The sequence below is a fragment of the Peromyscus maniculatus genome, chromosome 8 (assembly GCF_049852395.1).
Source record: "Peromyscus maniculatus bairdii isolate BWxNUB_F1_BW_parent chromosome 8, HU_Pman_BW_mat_3.1, whole genome shotgun sequence".
Classification (NCBI taxonomy): domain Eukaryota; kingdom Metazoa; phylum Chordata; class Mammalia; order Rodentia; family Cricetidae; genus Peromyscus; species Peromyscus maniculatus.
Window position 1 is genome coordinate 8,119,787 of NC_134859.1, and position 17,190 is coordinate 8,136,976.

The 17,190-nt window shown below is 39.3% G+C and overlaps 1 protein-coding gene across 29 annotated transcripts in view; it reads right to left on the reverse strand.

The window, feature by feature from the left end:
- Rbfox1 (RNA binding fox-1 homolog 1) overlaps positions 1-17,190 on the reverse strand; it is a 574,719-nt gene that overhangs the window by 22,645 nt on the left and 534,884 nt on the right. For all 29 annotated transcript variants that reach the window (XM_076577914.1, XM_076577927.1, XM_076577917.1 and 26 more), the window contains one exon: positions 14,298-14,362. In XM_076577914.1, the coding sequence (XP_076434029.1) occupies positions 14,298-14,362 (65 nt within the window). The remainder of the gene's footprint in view (positions 1-14,297; positions 14,363-17,190) is intronic.

The following is a 17,190-nucleotide window of genomic DNA, read 5'->3' on the forward strand; positions in this document are numbered from 1 at the left end:
TATCTTAAAACAATAAAAGTTAGTTTTGTTGGATCTTTGCTACATTTTTATTATGTCCCAAACTTTTTGAAACTTAGAAACTATTGGGTTTCAGATTCCCTAGGTTTGAGGAGCAATACAATTGATATATTTGAAAATGAAAGAGCTATGTGGTATGGAATTTGATTTGACTCACATAAGGGCTAGTGAGATTTGGCATGCCTAAACTGCACGTAGAGTATTCCCAGCATGCATCAGACAAGCATTCAGAAGGACCTCTATTCACAAGGGGCCCATAACAGGAGCTCAGCCATAACTGAACATGGTAGCCTTGTCCATTCATAGAGTGGTCCCTTAGAAGAGGCATTCCCATATGCATGATGTGTGTGTGAGTATTGTTTAAGCAGCTCTGCCTTACTCTTACTCCCCAGTTCTATAAGACATGACAAATGTGTATGTAGCTTCTGCATGGCTCCCTTCTTAAAAATAGTATATATAACTAATGAAGACCTTGAACTGATCATCCTGCCTCCATATTCAACATGTTACCATTACAGGCATATGCCCCACACCTAGTTTTACCTGTTGCTAGGGATTTAACCCAGTGTTTAGTGTATGATAGGCAAACACTGTGCCAACTGAGCTACACCCCAACTCCTAGGTTGCTAGATGGGGTGAGCAGGGCTGATTGTAGGCAACCCACACTGATGCTAAATGGTTGCGGAATGAATACAGAAAACTGGCAAAATTAAGCCCACGGGTATTATTATAAAATAATTAGATCTTAAGGTTTCCAGAATTTTATGCAATATGATGTTACCTTTAGGAGTGATCTTTTGGACACCATGATTTTAACTCTTAAAATACTACATATTTTTCTCCTGCTCTTCTCTTTCCTTCTTCCTCTCTCCCCTCTCCCTTCTTTCTAACATCCGTCTTTCTTTTTACTCTTTTCCTCCTTCCTTCTCTCCTACCATCCACCATTGCTCTGGTAACCTCTTTTATTTTCTCTTCTCATTAGGTATTTTTTTTATTGTTGTTTGTTTGGAGGTGGGGTCTTACTATATCAAACAATCTGGTCTCAAGGTGCAAGGTTCAACAGATCTTCTCTGAGGCTTCTGAGTAGCTGGGCCTGTCTATCACTATTTTCATAATTCTTGGGGGTGATTTTTGAACAAAGGAGATCACATCTGCTCTGAAACTCAATTCCTAAAAAGAATTGGCTTAGTTGGATTACATTAAGTAAGGTTAAATCTCAAAGATCTAAAGGTCATTTCCAGTAGTGGCAGAGAAGGAAATGGCATACACTGGTGTAGTACCTGAAGGACTTACAACAGGCTTTCAAAAATTGATGGTTAACTTAAGCAGAATTTAGCAGTTCTGTGCTCTTCTGCTTTCTCTTGAAATATCCATAACCAGTCCCATTTCATTTCAGAAAGATCCCCACAAAATGTCAGCAAAGTGTCTTTTTCTACAGAGCTCACTAAATACGAGTCTGTGTGGCCATCAGCCTTCTAAGTGTTTGCTTTCATTGGTTGATTATGAGTAAGATCAATAGGAAAGTTGTGTCAAAGAGGCTCAAAGGGGTGGTCAATGTGATGGCCAATAGAGCGATGATACTCAAGGGCCTCACATTAGTGTCCATCACCAATGCTATGCCATTTTATGGATATTTCTGTTCCTTCTACCCTGAAGGAACATTTAAGACAAATGTTCCATTTAGATGCATATAAATAGGCCCATGTTGATTTGTTCTATGAAGCCATTTATCCCAAATTAGCAGAGAGAGACAAGAATGAAAATTGTAGCTGAAAAGAGTGCTATCTCCAAACAAGCTCAGAAAGATTAAAATGGTCCAAACAGTGCAGGTGTGGAGCTACCTCTCATGACAAGAAAGGAGGCTGGTACTATGGCCACTTCCTTCTGTTAATCATCAGATGTTTACTATGCTCCATACAGACCTATGCATTTAAACGCCGCCTTACACCTTATTTTTAACAAATTGGCCTGTACCTCAGTTGTAGTTGACAGTGTCTGGCTAAGTCATTCTCAACCTTGATTGAACATGGTGATTACCTGGGGAACTTTTAACATTCCTGGCAACTGAGTTACACCCAAGACCCATTGAATGAGCATCTTTGTGGGATGGAGCTCAAGCATAGGCTGCTTCTACTTTCCTGATCATTTTCAAGAGCACTAGAGTTCAGGTATTGCTTGTCTGGTTGAATGGTTTATAGCTTGGATGATCCACGGACTCACAGAGAGAGGTCAGGGGAGTGCTATCAGCTGGGTCTTTCTCTTCTCTGGATTCTGTGTTAGCTGATCTGGGCCAGAATCCAATGGGCACTCTGAAGGCAATCATACTAGATTAATAGCCAACACTGAATTGGTAAACCTTTAGTTCTGTATGCTAAGAGCTATGCTTCTTGAGACTTCAGACTATCAAATATGGATTGAGCACTTGTCTGTGATATGAGGCTGCTAAATGTCATTCATATATTCATACATATTTATTTGATCTTTCTTATAATCTCTTTTATGGTTACTCTGATAAAAGGTGAGTAAACTGAGCCAGGCCATTTGAGGCAAAATGCTAAGTGGTAGAAATGGAAGATGAACACAGTTATCTGGGACCCAGCCCCCTAGCCTCACTTCCTCCAAGATCCTGCTCAGGGGAAGTCATATGGAGCATGTTCAATCACTAGTAGCAGTGTGCCTCTCTAGGGAAATTTCCTATTATATTATTTTGGATCTTCAGCTTCTTTGAGACAAAATGATACGTATTTAAACTCTTCTTTGCATATACTATGACTGAAGCTTGAGAGAGATGATTATAAGTATATTCAACTTCCCATGATATAGAAATGGCATATTTCATTTATCCACAGACTCCCTTCCATTTTAAGATGGTTTCCATAGATCAACCTTCTAGAGGCCCTCTGACTCAGCTGGTGGCATATTTAAATTAGTCTTGTGGCTTACCATATATCATTTTTATTTCTCACTCCCCCTATCCCCAGGTTGAAACTCATCTATTTGCAATTTTCTTCCAAAAATAATTACCCACTGAATTCTAAGTGTCAAGTGAAAAGACTGGCCTGCTAGCATTTCTCAAAGGGATTTGAGAAACCAGGCAATCATTGAAGGATTGGCTTTGGCATGAGCAAGTGAGGTCCAACTGTAACTGTTCCTTCTCAAAGTGCACCAATGTTAAGTTTATTGTTAAAGGTTCTATTGTCTCCTTACTCTTTGGCTTCTCAATTCTATATTGCTATTGTTAAAAACTAAGATCTGTGTTCCTCATAGTGAGTCTTCATGAATCAAATGCTATAGATTTCAAACCTAATACAACACTCATGTATATTTAAAACCCTGCAAGATGCTGACTACAAAAATCCCTACAGCCTGTGAGTTGGTCTCTTGACCTGGTAGGCGACAGCAGAGGTCCCCCAACATAGTAATTGGATGAAATCAATTTGATTCTACCTGCAGGTTCTGGGGAATCTGTTAGTTATAAGGCCCAGAGGTTCCCAACCTTGATGTCCCAACCTTGACAACAAGTAAGGATTTGTGTGTGTGTGTGTGTGTGTGTGTGTGTGTGTGTCCACATATGCTACAATGTACATGTGGAGGTGAGAGGAGAAGTTACTGGAGTTGGTTCTCTTCCACCGTGTGAGTCCTTGGGGTCAGGTCATTAGGCTTGGTGGCAGACACCCTTACCCACCTATCCATCTTGCTAGCTCCATTGGTTTTTCAAATGGTCATTGAGGACTCAGAGCTAGGCCACAGGGATGGGGCATGTTCGTAGGGCCTTTGTACCATTGTGGAAGGCCTGTACTGGATGCACCATCTTCAACCTCATAATCTCAGGTATATGTCAGTGTTGTTACTTAGAAGAGGAAAATGATACAACTGCTTTTGATCACTGTTTAACCTCTCTTCCCATGTCCAGCTTCAAAGTTCTATTCTGGAAGTTACAGATCCCAATGAGGTGTATATGTTTGCCTTCCCTGTGGTTATTTTTATAGGTTTCATGTATATTATATCATATACACATGAGATGTGGCATATACAGACAAACCAACAAATAACCAAATGAAGTAGAAAAGGCTGCAAAAGGGAGCTATCTGGATCCCTTATAAAAATGAATATATGAAAGCATATTTAGAGTCACTTCATTTAGGCACAACTGCTTTGCTTATATTGTATTAAAAAGGCTTAAATTAAGAGAGTTTCCAGTTTCTCCTAAATTTGACTGTTTGACAAGACAACGCTGGGACTTTGGAAAGTCATTTCTCAGGGATTTTCTCTTATCCAGAGATCATGTACAACTTCCCCGTCATCTCAGTCTCTCTAACAGCCTCCACTTCCCCCACTGCCCATTATATCCCCAGTCAGATGAGACAGAGCTAGCAGCGACTCTCAAAGGCAGGGCTGTCAGTACAAGATGTGTCTCATTAGGAAAGTTATCTCAACTCTGAGGGCTTTAGTCTTCTCACTGGGAAATTGAGCTAGAAATTAAAATATATGTTCCTCAAAGACTTTGTGCAGATTTAATTGAAAATGAAAACAGCGTGGAAGATAGCGTCATCTTCTGCCCCACTCAAAAAAAGGGCAGTGGATTTGGAGGCTGGATTTGTCCTGGAAAAGGTTGTCTCCTTTAGGAAGCTGGTAAATCTCTGGTAACTCCATCCCTTTTGAAGGTGCATGAGCAGATGATCCATACACAAGCAGAAGCATGAGTATGGGAAAAATGTGTCTGAAGTCACTAAATAAATACTCATGGAGTTGAGAGACACTGCTGGTGGTGATGGTGATGGTGATGCTGGTGGTGGTGATGGTGATGCTGGTGGTGATGGTGGTGATGGTGATGCTGGTAGTGATGGTGATGCTGGGGGTGATGGTGATGCTGGTGGTGGTGGTGGTGGTGGTGGTGGTGGTGGTGGTGGTGGTGGTGATGGTATACTAAGTGCTGATCTCAGGCTATAGCTGAAGCACTTCCATTCAAAACCATGTAACAGTTTTTTTCCCCCACAGGAAGCCAAGGACTTAGTGACCACCCATCTCTCTCACTTTACAGATCAGGCAAGCAGAATATTGATAATCTCTGTAACTTGCCCATATTCTCTCATGGATTAAATAATTGAACTAAGGTTAGATTCCAGCTTTAACCTAAATTTGTGATTATCTTCTTTATATCAGTAGCACAGATTGATTAGCACAAGTACACATTAAAGAACAGAGACGATACATACAAGATCCTGTTTCAAAACATAGCTCAGCTATATCCTGCCATGGGCTATGAAGGAACATGTAGAACCTCAGTGTGCCACTGTTCTTGTGAGTCTTAGAGATGATTAGGTGGGAAACAACTCACAATTTAAATGTAGTTAACTTATTGCTCTAGCCTCTGTCAATCCAGTGCTTATAGTGAATCATCTCTAAGATAGCCTCAAATCAGAAATTAAGTAGCTAATGACATTTGTACCAGCTTATTGATTTATAACATTCACCTCACTTGTAGTCTGATGAGTATGATCTGCCCTCTGAGCAGATGAGAAAGCTAAGGTTCAATGACATTAAAAGAAACCAGATTCAGTTCTTGCAAGGTTTGTTTTATATTGATGCCAGCCTATTATACAATCAATGACAAGATCTTACCATGGAGGCACTTTCTCTTACTATGACCTTGGGGTTAGGATAATGATAATTATGGCCAGAGGCCAGTTGAAGCAGGTGGTCACAAGGGAATATAGTTTGAGAGATGCCAAACATTTATGAGGTCACTGAAGAAGGGAGACTGGAGTGAAGACAGTAGCAGGTGGGTGGACCCATGGATGAAAGTTATCAGAGATGTTGCCTCCTCCTATCTCTGGCTAAAGCATTTTAAGGTAAATTATGAAGACAGCTAGGGAGAAATAATACTTGTGTTTAATTGTTTGAACTCCTTGGAATCTATTAATCTGTCTAAACATGCATTATTATATAGCAAAACTAAGCCGGATGGAGGGCCAGGCAGCTAGCTAATTAAGAATCTCTTCAGTTTTCCCCCACCAACATTAAGCAGGTTTCCTTCTAACTGTTTTGTATGTTAATTAACTATGAAATGCACTACAGTTTTGAAGAGCATTCAATTCCAGAAGAATCAATCACTGTGATCTACATCGGGGAGAAAAATCATCAAAAAAAAAATCATCATTCATTGCTGTCAGATGACTTTTTCTACATGAAATTGCTACATACAGTTATAGAAATAACTTAGATGCCACATGCCAATGGCAGCCAATTCTGGAAGTCAACCTGTGCTCTTAGGCACAGGGTTATAACTTGCTTTGATACCCTTAGAAGTAGGAGAGGGTCTTAATGGAAAAATTCCATCTTGTTCCAAAAGATAACAGCTTTAGCATATGAGCTAAGGTCAAAATAGAGAACAGAAAGGAGAAGTCAATCCCCAATAAAAATAACATCTAAAGGAAAAATATTATAGAGAAGTTGAGTGTTTTAAATAGATAATTTTAAATTTATATATATATGTGTGTGATATATGTGTGTAAGCACATATGTGTGCACCAGTCACTCTCCATCTCACTGCTGAGTCAGGGTCTGCACTGAACCTGGAGCTTGGCATTTCAGTGAGCTTGACTGGCAAGTGAGCTCTACAGATTTGACTGTTTCCCAGCAATGGGATCAGAAGTGCATGTAACCATGCCTTGTTTGTACATGGTTGCTGGGAATTTGGACTTGAGTCTTCATGCTTGTGGAATAAGAATTTCCCCCAGTTTGAGGAGAGACATATATAAATATTTCATAAGCTAAGAGTCTACCTTGAGTGTGTGTCCTTCTGTTCTGCTGGATGACTGTCATTACCAAGTTCACTCTTTATTGTGAGTGGGAAGGGCTCACCCAGTGGCTGTGGAGTCTGTATTCTCACCACAGGTACCTGACCTACCTCTAGGAAGTCAATGTTTTCTAAGCATTCACAGTGGAAGGGCTGTGATGGTACTATTTAAAAGATGGATTCCATTTGCTTTTTTGTGGCCCATCAAGCCAATGATCTGCAACCTGAAAAGCATGTGATCAGGCCATGACATGACCAAAGGAGCTGTTATACCTTTTCTTGTCACCTGCAGAAGTGGCTTCCCATGTGGATGTGACGGCCATGGTCTGTTGGGTTTGGAATGCCCTTAATCTCTCCCTGGACACTTTTTGGTCTGGTCTGTGGATTATTACAGGTCTATTTTTTCTAACTGCCTCAATTACATATTCATCCAACAGTGCATAGCATTAGACAAACCATGGTAGGTTATGGATTAAAAAGTAATTAATTCTTGAGACAAAACTTGGACACATTTAAGGCTTGAGAGAACCGTGTGTGTGTGTGTGTGTGTGTGTGTGTGTGTGTGTGTGTGTGTGTATGATTATATATGAGTGTGTATGTGAATGTGAAAGTATGTATAAATGGTCTCTAGGTTAAAAATAAGAGAAAATCAGGAAGTGGGTCCTTTAATAATACCAGTATTTCTTCTTACTGTTCAGTTTGGCATCAATAGACCCAAATTTCAAGTGCTTTTTGCTTCCTCCTCTAGAATTTCAGAATCATCTTAGTTGTTCTCAAATTAAATCAATAACAACTTAAAGGGTATATTGGGAAAAAGTAGAATTAGCATAGTTGTAACTTTTTGAAGAATGTAAAATCAGAACAATTTTAAAGATGCAGTGATATGTGCATATGGCCTATTAAAGAATTTGCTTTTGCCTGGCATTTCATCTTATATTTCAGCTGTATCATAGTTCTCTCAGAAGTACATTTCTTTTAAATATCTGATAACTTTCTAGAACAATTAACTTCTCTTTCCCTTCTTGAAGGGGTTGTGTGTCACTCAAAAATGTGACTGAATCTGTTAAAGAAATGAACTTTAAATAAAAAAAAAAGAGACACATAAAAGTAAGACAATGTACATACATATATCTGGGTGCATATGTGCCTGTGTTTGCATGTGAGCATGCACATGTATGGATGTTTTCAATATAGAGGTTTTAATAAAATCCTGACTATACTTTCAGCAGTGGCACTGGGATACAAATGGATATAAATAAAGACACTGGTGACTCATTCCTGCTACATTTCTATTATAAGGTAACAGAGCATCTTTTGTTTGAAAAAAAAAAAAAACCTAGAATTGCTCATCACAGTGACAGAAATGACTAAAAAACTAAAACCAAGAACAACCTCAGTAAGCTGCTGCCACAAGCTACCGGGCAGCGGCTCCTTCTTACTGTCACTTCATGCCTGACAGTCAAGAATGACTTCAGCGGCATTATCGCACTGAGCCATGCCACATGATACTCTTGGGTCTGCCCTGAGCCCTCATGAACCTCCCCCTTAGCCCTCTGTAGACCTGAGAACACCATTCTTATTTGGCATGACCAAGTTTTGTCATACCCTCCCTAGATTTTCTCATGAGTTTGTTTCTCAAAAAGATAGAAAATGTAAACAGGAAATCCCCACACAGTTGTCAAGGTTTATTTTTCCAAGGCAGTGTCCAGAAAGGGAAATTGGCTATGAACTAAAAAAAAGAAGAAACAAAGGTACCATATTCTATTGTGGCTCATTCCTAGGGGAAAAGCATTTTAACTGCATGGTAGAAGGAAGAATGGTCAGAATTCACTAGTCCCCAAAGAGAGAGTTGATGGCCACATTTCACTTTCCCAGATCTCCTAGCCCTGGAAAGCAGTACATCTGTGAATGTGAGACCTATCCTTACACATGTCCCCAAGAACAGGCATGAGGTTTACTTCTGCTGTTCTGAAATAGTTGGAATTCTTATCATACCTGGTTTGAAAAGGAAGAATTGGGACACCAGGAAATGCCCCTCCTCTGTGCTGTCTGTTCTCATTAAACATTCTACATGGTCTATACATTAAACTCTCTATATTTTAATGCATAGCTAGAAAAAAAGTGTAAAATCATCAAGTTCAGATGATACAACAATTTTTGTAAAATAATCTTTCTACAACAAAAATAAAGTCCTTAAATGTAAATAGTGAGTTTTTTATTCAGGATGCTCACTTGCTTTTTACAGTGCCAACACCCTACATAGTTTTTTATGTGTGTGTGTGTGTGTGTGTGTGTGTGTGTGTGTGTGTGTGTGTGTGTGTGTTTGTACATATACATACTATACACACACACACACACACAGATGCTAAGCAAAATGACTTATTGTTTTAAATGAAGCTATTTGCCTATTTTCATGGTGGAAGTTTGGTAATCTTAAATCTGAATCCAGAAAATAACTTCTAAGATAGACTGAGGGGCTGTTATAGGTGGGAATGGACTCAGATCCAACTGCTGCTTCAGTCTTTAGAATAAGGTTTTACATAAGAATTTCATTCTGTTCTCTGTAGACTTGCTCATGATGCAATAGAAGAGGGAAAAATAGATGGTATTTTGCTCTTGATAATTCCCTTTTCATTTCTTGCTCCCTCCTTCCCCCTGCTTATCCTGCTTCTACTTCCTTCCTTTCTGTTTTCTTTCCTTCCTTTATCCACGCACCCATGGATCTAAGTATCATCTATCTCTCTTCATATCCATCCATCCATCCATCCATCCATCCATCCATCCATCCATCCATCCATCCATCCATCCATCTCCCCATCTACATATGTTTGACATTTCTGCCTATATCATCTATGTAATTTTAAATATGACACCAAAGATATGCCTAATTATGCCTATTAAATTTTTAAAAATTTACTAATCTATCTCTCTCAGAAATGAATCCTCTACTCTTCAGCTTGTGAGCACCTGGTCTAAATGGTGCTTAACACACACCATATGAGTGCCTGAACTGCACAAGTCCTGGCTTTTTTGTTCTGAGAATTATCTCCAAAACTCTTAGAAGTTCCCTATATGTATGTAAGATGACAAGATTTTGTTTTGGTTTATTTTAGGTTGAGCGATATGGAATTGCCAATATTATACTTTCTTTTCTTATCATATAAAAACAATGAAACTTTAAGGTCTCAGAAAATGAAGAAGAATAAATTGAAAGCAGAACCCTGCTGCTTGCAGCCTCCTTGCTTAGTCTAACATGTGTCTGATTCTGCACTCTCATGTTAATACAACTCTGGCATTTGTAGATCTTTATAGTAAATAAATGTTTTATAGTTTTGTCTGACTTTTAATGAGCTTCTCTTACCCAGAAGATAACTTTACATAATTGTGCATATTTCATTCTATGTTCTGGAACACATATTTTTTGGTTACTTAAAAATATATTTTTATATTATAACAACTCAAAAACCCTCATTATAATCAAAATATAAGAAAATGTATTTAGGATAAAAATTATTTGATAAAAATCATTTTATCATAAACATATTTCCTAAAAGTGTCAACCAATGGACATCAACATTCCAATGAGCACATCTCTCTAACCTAAATAGAACTTGATATAATTTATTTTCCTTCTTAAGTGATAGATTGTTATGCCTCAATTTTCAGTATTATGTACTATCTTACTTTTCAAAAAGTATTATATTTGTTTGAGAGGAAAATCATATTTTAATTGATAGAAGAAATGGTCCCAGTTACAACCATATTATTGTTAAACTTGACAGTAGGACAGACATGCTGTTCTTGGTTCTTTTCTAACCTGCCTGTGTCTACTCTCTTTCCTAACATGGAGGGACACTTTCATGCACCAGTCCTTAGGGGATGTTAGAGTATCAGCAAGCAGGACAAGCATGGCCAGGGTTTCTTTCTAGCCAGTGTATTTCATCAATGCTATGTACACATCACATATATTCCCCCACTATGAGTGGCACAATTCATTGAACAGGGTACCTTCCCCACTTCCCACCTCCCAGCTGGACAGCTGAAAGATGCAACAAGGACCAAGCCATAAAACACAAGGAACCAAGAGCCAATCAATAAAGAGACCTGTACCCCAGGCTTATTCCAAGCAAGCCATTCATGGAGCTAATGTGATGGACCTGTCCAACCCAACACATACCACAGACACATCAGCAACACCAAATAGCATGCAATGACCAGATGACCACAGGCCCCACCACCATGCTATGATTGGTTCAAGCTCAGAAAACAATCTCCTTGAGAGTCTGGACAGCTGGCTTCCATTACACCAAAGTGAGATTAACAAAATAAAGAACTGATCAGGTCAAGTGTTTACCAAATGTTTATAAAATGCCAAGGAAAGCTGTTCACTTATTCCCACTCAAAGAAGCTGTGATGTTACCTAGTTCAGTTCAATCTTTGTGGTTTGGGAAAAGCTTGGCCCACAGCAGATGGTCTTTTCTTCAGGAGGTCAATACCCAGAGACTCTCAGGCTGCTCTGAGATTGTCAGCATGTGATCATTTAAGCAGGAAGATGATGGGCAGGGAGCTGCAAGGTGCCCATTAAAGACCTTCCAGACAGCACTGAGGTTACTGCAGTTCAATAGTTTTCAAAGGGTTCCTGAATCTTTAATTTTATAAGGGTATGATTTGTGTTGAGTAAAGGTAAAATTCCACGAATGGGGGGCGAGGGGGCAGCACAGCAGACTTACTTTCACTTTGGAGAAGGCTGAAGAGTGAATCACAGGGAAGGTCTGTTGCTGTGTTTCTTTTAATCAAATTGACAACCAGTGACCATTTTTCAAACATTCCCAACTCCACTGATTTCCCTTCCAAGTTTGAAAGGGTTTCTTTTGGTTAAGAGGTATATCGCTTTGTCATTCTGTCTGTCTTCTAGAGAAGAGGAAGTTAGAGTTTGCTGCTACTGATGCTATGGTATGAGTGTGTAAAAAAAAAAAATTATTATTCTTTGCCTTGATAGATTCTACATTTTTAGTAGAGATTCAAAAGCTATTGTGATAATCCCCCTTTTCCCCCTGAATATATTTTAATAAAGCCCTTTCCTTGTCTGTATTGATTAAAAATAAAAGGAACCACCACTTAATAGTGATAAATCAAAACCAGAAATTCCATTTTAGAGATTGTTTTCTGGTAATTCACCTATTACTGAATTTACCTCAATGAATAATTCCATAGGTGACAAGTATTCTGCTTACAATAAAGTTAAATAGAGCCAGTAATCAATTTCCACAGCAACCAAGGGGACCTAATGTGCAAACATCTCTAATAAACAGCAAGAGGCCAATTACATGGAAAAGAATATAGTTAGTGGATTCCTTCAGCTGCAACTGTTACACTAAACTGGGAATTGAAGTTATTAAAGATTTACCAATCCAAGAATGAGGGTATTTTGTTTTTCAGTAGAATGTATCACCAATGAGAACTCTTAATAATATTAAAATTGTAGGTTTTATACAGATATTTACATATATGGTGTTCCACAATGCAGAGGATTTTAACAGTTTCAGACTGGTGCAAGTGGAGATGGTGGGCTTCCTCAGTAACTCTAAGAATAGTATTAAACATTGTTTGTTTTGATCAAGTGTCTAAATTAGTCTTATTGAAGAAGGCGATTTAAAGTCTATCTTTGTAATTAACCTTTCTTCAACTTGGGGCTAGATGCACTTATTCTGAGGAGAAGCAAGATAAACACTCAAAGAAATAAATCTGTTTAAGATTCTTATAATTATACAGCAGGCTAAAGTTACTATGATTATAATTACATACAAAGTGGGCGTTTGAGAATTTAGCATCTAGAGATATTTTCATAAAAATAATTAAGGGCTGTAGCTGAGCCACATTACAATTGAGACTGTGTGGATCTTCAGTGCATGGAATTTAATAACATTTAAGCCTTTTCATTTGTAGAATGATCTAAAGTATTTCAAGATTGTCATCATTTTTATTAGCCTTATTGACCCTCTCAATTTTCCTAACCCTGTGTCAGAGAATACTGAAGATGACAATTTACATGAAGCACCTTGCATCTTGGCAACTGATGCTTAGGTAAATGGATAATTCATGTGTTTACAAGTGTGTCTGGCCAGTGGCTTGGATTTCTTTGAAGATTCTCTACAATTTAGAAAACGTGCTATGAGTGCTCATGAGAAAACAGTAATAATTCCTGTGTGTAGCCAGATAGCAAATCTCAGCTCTGCTTGCCAAAGAGTCATTTATGACAAGTTAGTGCATGGAGCTAAGTACAGCATCTTAAATTCAGGGATTTATTTTGCTTTATTAAACTGCCGAAGAATTCTGCAGCTGCTGCGAGCTAACAACACTTGTGAGAAATGGGATGGAGGTGCAGGAAAAGTGCACCACTGCAAACTGAGAGGAACTTCATGGCCACAAGGCGGGCGCAAGCCCAATGTCTTCTGACAGTTCTCTTTCGTGGGCCATGCCCTTGGTCTGCTTGCTTACCTGTCTGACCCAGCATGCCTCAGCCACACATGCAAATCGTTACCATACTATTATCATTTTATTCATGAAACATATCCTTAAATTAAAATAGTCATCACGAAAATAAGCACCCTCCGGGACATTCATGCATGCAGAGCACCTGAACATTCACATTGATGTCCGCAGAGAACAGAGCCAGGAAATCGCATTCAATATGGAAACACACGCATTTTGTTTGTTGGCTGGCTTACGGCCCCACCCCCCCAACAAGGCACCTATATAGAAATAGCTATAACTGTTTTAGAAACCATCACATCGCGAAAGCCTGGGGACCAAGCCAGTCACACACATTCATTTGGAATTCTGCATTTCTCAAATACATTTCTGTACCTCCAGCTGCCAGTCTTCATGTGAGGTGTGCAGTGCAAATGAAAGTTGGCTTATGTTTGTAGGTTTGGGCACTGGGCACTGCCAAGATCAATGAATCTCCTTATGAAAGCCAGATGTTCTGCCCATTCCTTTGTTTTGAATTCAATGGGCAGAGATGAAAGCTTTCCTGGGTGTCATGAGGGAAGGAAGTGAATCTTCAGGCTTATTACTTTCTCTTTTTCTTCCTATGAATTAGATGAAACTATGGTCTTACATAGAAGGCCATGAGAAGGTTGAATGGTAGTGTGTGTGTGTGTGTGTGTGTGTGTGTGTGTGTGTGTGTGTGTGTGTAAGATACATGGTCATAGGAATAAAGAGACCAGAAAATAGCTATCCAGGGACAGAGCAGATTTTCTTTGCATTGCATCAGACAAAGTGAAGAGTTCACAATGAGCAAGGCTTAAGCATCCATCTTCTCTTGAGGTAGCCTGTGCATAATAACTTCACCACAGGACCTAACTTTTAGGGGCATCCTCTTCAGTAGTCATGCATGTTTCAAGCAAGACCAAATAAGGATGAGAATTTCCTGCCCCACCAGCTATTTTCAAGTCATCAAGGGAAGAAAGACCCTTACCTGTCACTGTAGGCAGCGGCAGTGGCAGGGGTGGGCTGGGCGTAGCGGTATGCAGCATAACCACCCTAAAATACAAGTAGAGATGAGGCTTAGGAACGCAGAGCCCAGTTCAGCAATACCCAGAAGTGAGGAGCCCGCACGAGAGAAGCAGGTACCCAAGGCCTCCCATCCAAGGTTGAGGTTAAGGAAAGCTTAGTATCACAGCAGAAGTAGAACAGTACTGGAGACAGGAGGTTGCAGACCTGTCCAGGCTGTGTGTTAAAGGTTAGAACTCCTAAGCATATCTTCAGAGGTAGAACCCAGAGGCCCTAAGAAAACGCATCTAAGTGTTAATGATGTTGGTTTGGGGGTGAGGATTAAATATTCTTCCTATTTTGCTGAACTTTCCAGGTTTCCAGAATTGACCATGCTTTACCATAACTTACCAAATATTAACTTAAATTTTATTAAATTATCTTTATTTCTTCATAAAAGTAGATACTCTCCTGCCTCATATTGATTTTCAGAAACCAGATCAATAAATTTTTTAGTAATTGCACGTGTGTGTGTGTGTGTGTGTGTGTGTGTATGTATGTGTGTGTGTAGCCACTTAATCATTAATGGTTTTGTAGAAGGCTTTATTAATGTTCCATAATTATTACAAAAGTGAACAATTGTAAAAAATTCTGTCTTCTCAGCTGAAAATATCACACTGCTACTTGTCACACAAATTCAGGTGAAGAATTTGGTTCAAGGGAGGGGGAAATATGATAAAGTCTTCCAATTTGTAAATAAAATCATTAAGAGAAAAAAATCTAAAAAGAAAAATAATTAACATTTAGTTCTGTGTACCAGTAATTGCCGTTGTTCAATTAAGCACAGAGGAAGAGCAAATGGGCACATTGAAAAGGAATTGTGTGCAGTGGAGCACTGATTATCCAACTGAGAAAATAAGGGCATCTTGCTCAACAGACCAGGGCAATATGTCAGTCACCACGGAATGATCTCAGCACAATTAACAAACTGGATCCAGTGTCTAGAGGTAACAAGGGCCTTATTCAGGTTCTAATGAGAATGTGCAGTATGCAATCCTTCAAGGTTGGAGTCTTGCCTTTAGGATGAGGGCTAACTCAGGATAAAGTGGCATGTCAGAGGGCTGACTACAGCAAAATGCCCAAGGACAGCAGGGCAAAGCTGACAAGTGTCATACATGTGGCCTTATACCCAGAGATGAAGCAAGGCTACAAAAGCAACTTGAAACACATAGGTAATAGCTCTTGACAGTTTCTTTCAGTGTTTCTGACTGAAATCCTCTATCATATATGTCATAGCTCAATAGAGCCAGTTTTTCTATGAGGAAATTTGTTCTTTGGATCAGCCTTGGCTAAAGACACACCCAAGACTTCTTGGTGGATAATCACCAATAATACAGAGCCAGGAGTTTCTGTGACAGCTTTCCTTAAGAAAAAAAAATGTGTAATTTAAAACAAAAAAGGTCTTAGCCAGACACCACCTGGTGTTCCAAACACAGTGCTCTCTAATGAGGAATGAGGGAACTCATTAAATGTGCCGAAGACTCATAAAAACAAAGCAGGTGTCAGGCCAGCACTGAACTCCAGAGGAGGAATGATGGACCAGGAAGAAATCAGGTCACCAGTTTTCCAGAGTTCTGCTTTTAATCTGCCTGACTATTTTTCTTGGCTTTCATAATGTATCAGAATGATATAAGTATGCAAGTATGTACATTAAATATAATGGGGTAGGAAGGGGTTAGAATTGGCCAGCTAATGACTATGAGGCATTAGCATCAACTGAGTGAAGTGTGTGTGTGTGTGTGTGTGTGTGTGTGTCTGTGTGTCTGTGTGTCTGTGTGTCTGTGTTTGTGTGCATGCACGCATGTGGCTGTGCATCTGTCTGTCCAGAGCAAAGTTTGTTAAAGCTATTTGCATAGGTATATCAGTTTCCAAGTAAATTCTAAGTGGTGATGGAATCTGTGCCCAGGAATGTCTTTGCAAGCCCTTGTGGCTCAGATTCTACAATTGTCTCTGGGCATTTACAAAAGGGTCTATCATGAGAGCAGGTAGGTATTCAACAAGTGGGAAGCATGGCTACAGTGCAAACAAAAGTAACTAATGTGACTCCACTGCCGACAAGGTTGATAATTCAGCTAGTAAGAACATTTTTAACTTTTTCTTTTGAATTTTCTTTTTGAGATTATAATTTGATTACACTATTTCTCCTTTTCCTTTCCTCTCTCCCCAAATAAGGTGAACCATGAGTTTGAGAGTGATCTCTTTTTTGTATATTTACTTAAGGCTTCACCATTGAGAGGAAATCAGCTTCTATGTTAACAGTCACAAGTGGTTAGTACCCTGAGGTTTGGTCTGTTAAGATTTTTGCTTTTAAACATTGTCTGTCTGTCTGTCTGTCTCTGTGCTTTGTTTCTGAGGCAAGATCAAATGCAGCACACTGTATCAATTGGGCTACATCCCCAGTCAAGATTATGTTTTAATTTCTATTTATGTGTATTTGTGTGGATGTATGACACATGTGTGCATGTGCCTACATAGGTCAGAAGGGGCTATTGCATCCTCTGGATGTGTAGTTATGGGTGGTTGGAGCCACCCAAAGTCAGGGCTGAAAACTAAACACTGGTCCTCTGAAGAGCAGCAAGCACTGGTAACTGCAGAGCCATGTCGCCGCCTTCCACTAAGAATTCTTCAGGCTCTAGTCTGCTGGCATTTACAATGAGGTGGCTTTGACCTTGGTCAACAGATCACATGGTGCTAACAGCAGTGTTCTGCCGGTGTCTTGTCCTGCACGGTGGCCAACAGTCTTAAGTGTTTTCTTATTACTTGAAATGCAGGGACTATAATTAATTAATTTACTTACATTTTGTTAATTTGATTTGCTT